We start from the raw sequence: 4,944 nt of genomic DNA on the forward strand, positions 1-4,944 counted from the left end.
ATGCATGTTCTAGAGTTCATCTTCTGGGAAGATGTTAGAGCACAGCTGGAAACTCTTTGTATCCTTGCTGCTGGACTACTGTCCCTTGACAAATTTGAATACTCTAACCTGAGGTGAAGTTTCTTAACATTTGTTGTCCCACGTTCTTCTCACTGAAGCTCTCAATGACAATTTTAACAAACTGTCAGATTATTTTTGTGGAAGGTCCCATGCAAGTCTCATTACAGTTTCCACATCCCACAAACTGGGTGAACTGCACCCCAAGCAGAGCTTACTCACACTTGTAGTCTGACTTATTCCCCACCTGGGCTGGTCAAATAGCTCTGATGTTGAAATAGTCTCATCAACCTCACGGTTGTACCAAATGCTGTTCTACAGAAGTGGGTACATTCAGTCTTCTGATCTCTCTCTAGGTTCTCTCTGGCATCAAAGAGCTGGTGTCACCCAGCATCACTGGTGCCGAAGATGCTGCGATCAGAGTGGCGGTGTTGGAGGCAGCCAGGGAAGTTGTTCAGAGAGTCCTGGAGTCTGCTAGGTCCGTGGTGACCAGCCAGGGCATGGCAGTGGATTGCGAAGCAGGCAAGATCACTGACAGAAGTGTGGAAGCTGTGCCAGGAAAATCGGATCACCATTTCCCCATCACAGATGAGGAACTAGGTCAGAAAACACTTGCGTGAGGCAGATCTGCAAAGAAGATCTTTCTAGGCTTCTCTGCAATGTAGAGAGGTAGCGCGAGTGTGTGTGGTTGGGGTACTCGGCCTCCCAGTTCCTGCTATATTTGGGGGATACAGACACTTTTAAAAGCCATGGTCACTCTGACTCTAACCTGCAAGGCTTCATGACTGCTGACCATCTGTCGTATGCACTCTAGGACAATTAACAATTAACTTCTCATCGCTGTTTTTTCCAGCTGACCTTGTGGTCTCTGTGGAGGGGACTGAAGGGGCAGCTGTCCAGCAGCAGTCAGACCATCAGGGTTATTTCATACATCTGAGTTCCTTGCCCACTCATCTGCATCAAAAAGCCTACCAGTGCTTCTTAGCCAAAGTGAGGAAGATCAAGATGGTCACGCAGGAGACTTTCTCAAAGTTGCAGGAGGTCATTGAGCTGGTAGGAACACTGTTCTGTCTCCAAGCGTCCTGTCTTGAAGCTGCTTGCTGTACAGCAGTCTTCCCCTTTACTCCCTGTGAAGACCAGGAGGATCTCTGTGCCAGCTCACAAGCTGGCTGGGGTAGTCACAAGGCAAGTCTTGCTGCTATAGTAATTCACCCTTGTCTTCGCTTTCCTGTCCTACTCCAGATTGATTGTGTCAAGCAGGGTATTGATCAGAAGCTTCAAAATGGGCAGGAGAAGCTGCACCAGATGTGGCTGACCTGGAACAAGAAGCAGCCAAAAGAGAGTGAGGACGCAACTTCCTTGGAGCTGAAGGTAGTGGTCTGCTGGAGATGCTGGCTCACTGAAGCTGTTTTGGGGTGGGAGTGGGTGCACTGGGAGCTGCTTCTAAAGCTTCCTTTCCTCCCCTGTAGTGGCTGGAGGTCCAGATTCTGGCCATGTCTCATGGCATCACCCAGCAACTGCAGCACACTCTGCAGACTCTACTGGCCAACAGCCAAGGCTTCCCATCCAGCATCCAGGACAAGATGCAGCAGGTACAGCAGGAATTACAGGAGACCCACAACTCCTTGCAGGCTGCTGCTTCTTTCCAAGACCTGTCCAGGAACATCCTGACCCAGAAACACCATTTAATGAACACAGGCCAGGAGTGCATGAATGAACTGCTGGAGTATGTGGAACATAATAGACCTCTTGCCTGGCTGGTGGGACCTTTCACACCATCTTCTAGAGCCTCTGTAGGATCACAAAAAGGGACAAAAGAGAAGGAAGGTGAGGGGAATAAGTCCTCTAATACCTACTCTTGTGGGAACCAACTTCTCTAGCTAGTACTGATATAAAAGTTTCCCCTGAACTGTGACTCCTGCTGTTGATAGTAAATCATCCCTCCCCTGCAGTGCTTAAAACTGATCAATGACTTCTAATCCAGGAGTACTCAGGATTCAAGAACAGTTTTGTAACAACAGGCATTCTTGCATGTAAAAAATAAGCAAGCCTGGTGATCCCAAGCCACCTCTAAATAAATTAAGATCAAGCGTGTATGATGCAGAAAGCTTTCTGAAATAAAGTCATGTGTCATCACTTGAGGCACTCCTCTGCTTGGCTACCCACCACAGCTTTGCTCACCCACGTGTTGGGACGTAACCTTCATTTCTCACTGTGTCCCGCAGGAACATGCAGTGCATGGTGAGGAGCAGTAATCACTAGGTGCTGCAACTTGTGTTCCACGAGAGCCCCTGGTCCAGTCATGGTCTGTCTATCTACATTGCAATATTGCAGTCTATCTTCCCTGCCCAACAAGGTTAGCCTAGTTCAAAAGGTCTTTCCAGATGAATCCCAGTGCTGCTTTTTCCTTATATTGTCAGCGTTTCATTCCTAGGAACATTCTGTAAGACCTATCTGCAGTCTACCTAAAATGGTTCACCTAGATCTAGATGCCTGACTGTGCGTGGGTAGTGTGTATGTAAAACCCTGTGGGTTTCCCAGACAAAAAAACATGAATGTTTTTGCTTCTACCGCCTATGGTGAGTGTGAGCTGTCACACAGTAAAAAGCAAACAGCTAGATTTCTTCTTAAATTCCTTTAGTTGCCATCAGAGAAAAGCAGAACTGTTTACAAAGAGATGAGTGTATCATCCTGGCTCAGCACCTGTACTCCTGCAGAAAACCTTTCAAAACCATACTGATTTCCAAGAAACTGCTACTATTCCCTCTTGCACCCACTCTTTATCGCTTATTTTTCATGGCTCTTTTTGAAAGTAAAATGTTTTGCTAAGTCCCCTTAGCAGAAAAAAACTCATACAGAGGTAGAAAACAGCAAGCAATTTTGTGTTGTGGGTATGCTGCTGTTAGTACCAAAGAGCATGTCCCAGTGGTTTGTATCACAGAGGAACAGAAACTCTCCAGATGGAAATTGCTGTTCAGATCCTTTGTAGTATTGGCTTAGCCTTGCTTAGCCTTTCTATCTTAGAAAGATGTATTGAGTGTGATAGCTGTCAGCCTGCTGCGGAGTTTAGCATACTGCTGGACAGTCAGGTTTCAACAACTGTGTAGTTATGGTGACAATTACCACTGTTGCCTCGGCTGAAGCTGCCGAGCACCTGTATTTATAAGGAAAATAAAGATGAACGGTCAAAAATAAAGGGAGACTCTTGAAAAAAGAAACAGGAGAGTTTCCTTTGTCTGGGTTTTTCTCCTCCAATAAAGATCAGCATACCCCTTCCCCTGGAATCTGTTAAATCAAATTATTTTGGTTTAATGGGTAACCTTTTTTCCCCCATCTCTTTTAGCAGCAGAGGAGGAGAGGGAAAGTAAAGCAGGACAGGAAGAGGTAGCCAGAATTGGCATTGGCTATACCTTGTGCTTGTAGGCTGATCACCTAATATAAGGTGATGCAGAGAGATTAGGGAAGCTGAGAGTGGTGAACTGAAGTGGAGAATCCATTGCTGCTAGACCACTGACAGTCAATGAGAAAACCTGTGCCAGCATCTCAGGGCTGGAGTCGCTGCTATAGAGACTGTATCCAACTCAGTGGCAGGTTGCTAAAACAGCCAAAGGACCCAAGAGGTAGACTGACTCTGAAGGACCAGACAACATCAAGCTGACTGCTCTGAAAAGGAGTTTGGCTTTTTTTTTTTTTTTTTTTTTTGGACAGCATGGGTGGTATTGACTGAATGCAGTAATTGGCTGAGCAAAGTTTGGTCTTCAGAACTGAACCTAACCCATCAGTATGTACTAGGAACTGTTCCAGTCTGGGGTGGGGGAGGACAGAGATCCAGAAGCAGAGATTTGCTTCTCATCTCCTTTATCTCAGATGTGCTGAGCGTGTTGCAAGTGCTCGTAAAACCCTATAACAACAATCTGGAAGAGACTAGTGGAAGGACAGAGAGCTGAGCCTTGCTTGGGCAAGCTGCCTGGCCACAAGCTTTGACTGTGCCGCTGCCATTTCAATTTATTTAACATAGGAAGGATGATTTAACCCACCTCATCCACACTAGATAAGGAAGAAAAATACACTTCATTAAAACAGCTAAGTTAGAAATCAGCATTTCTGCAATACAGCTGGATCAGTCTACCCCTATTTTTAACAGCTGGCCAAACTCTCTGCACCAGCTGGGCTCATTCCTGTAAATGGTTCTGCTCCCCAAACTGAAGGCTGTTGTGGATAAGGAGGTCTCTGTGAGGCACTGCAAAAATGCCCCTTTCCCCAGGGCTGTTCTTGCACAAGGTGAGCCTAACGTGCCACCCCTCAGGTGTGCTGCCAGAGGTAATCTGAATATTGGCTCTGAAAGTGTGGCAAAACCTCTTATTGGAAGGAAGATGTGCAAGGAGCCACCTGAGGGCTGGGCTGAGCTCAGATGGGAAAGCTGGCACCTCTGAGAAGGAGATGGTGTGATGCTCTGATGAGCTGAGTGTCCCCGCATGGGGAGGGAGAAGGCAGGGAATGGCAGGGAGGTTGTTTGTAAGATGTCAGCAACACCACAGGTGAGTTCTCAGCCATGTCTGTCACCAGCTGAAATATTCTTGCTAGGGTGTGTGTCTGTGAAGGAATTGGGGGGGGGGGGGGGGTTCTCCCTGTTCAGTGCTGAGACCACATGTTGTTGAGGAGAGCTAGTGTCCAAGGCAGGGGATGGAGATAATACTGATGCTCTGTTGTGAAGGACACAAACTGAGTGAAAGTTTCATGTCACAAGTCATGGAAGGTAACTGATTCAACAGGGCCTGACAGTCTGCTCCTGAGCAGTTGGTGCTGGAGAAATCAGTGAATCAGCTAGCTCAGTTAATCTAAGAGGGTTACAGTCAACGATTTATTTTGTCTTCTTATTGCATAGTA

General features: G+C 46.7%; 1 protein-coding gene across 1 annotated transcript; it reads left to right on the top strand.

Annotated features, from left to right (window-relative positions):
- On the top strand, positions 1-3,480 carry LOC136993307 (perilipin-3-like). Its single transcript, XM_067304465.1, has 6 exons — positions 1-33; positions 414-657; positions 911-1,110; positions 1,300-1,428; positions 1,527-1,884; positions 3,401-3,480. Exons 1-6 carry the CDS (start codon positions 1-3, stop codon positions 3,478-3,480), a joined length of 1,044 nt encoding a protein of 347 aa, XP_067160566.1.
- The last annotated feature ends 1,464 nt before the right edge of the window (positions 3,481-4,944 follow it).

The sequence above is a fragment of the Apteryx mantelli genome, chromosome 13 (genome assembly GCF_036417845.1).
Source record: "Apteryx mantelli isolate bAptMan1 chromosome 13, bAptMan1.hap1, whole genome shotgun sequence".
Classification (NCBI taxonomy): Eukaryota; Metazoa; Chordata; class Aves; order Apterygiformes; family Apterygidae; genus Apteryx; species Apteryx mantelli.

What these genes read in the sequence shown, in the direction of transcription:
- LOC136993307 (XM_067304465.1), top strand. Translation starts at nt 1, where the DNA reads ATGCATGTTCTAGAGTTCATCTTCTGGGAAGAT. An exon ending in TGCAGGAGGTCATTGAGCTG is followed by an intron (nt 1,111 to 1,299) that starts GTAGGAACACTG and finishes GTCCTACTCCAG; the next exon opens with ATTGATTGTGTCAAGCAGGG. An exon ending in AGGGACAAAAGAGAAGGAAG is followed by an intron (nt 1,885 to 3,400) that starts GTGAGGGGAATA and finishes CATCTCTTTTAG; the next exon opens with CAGCAGAGGAGGAGAGGGAA.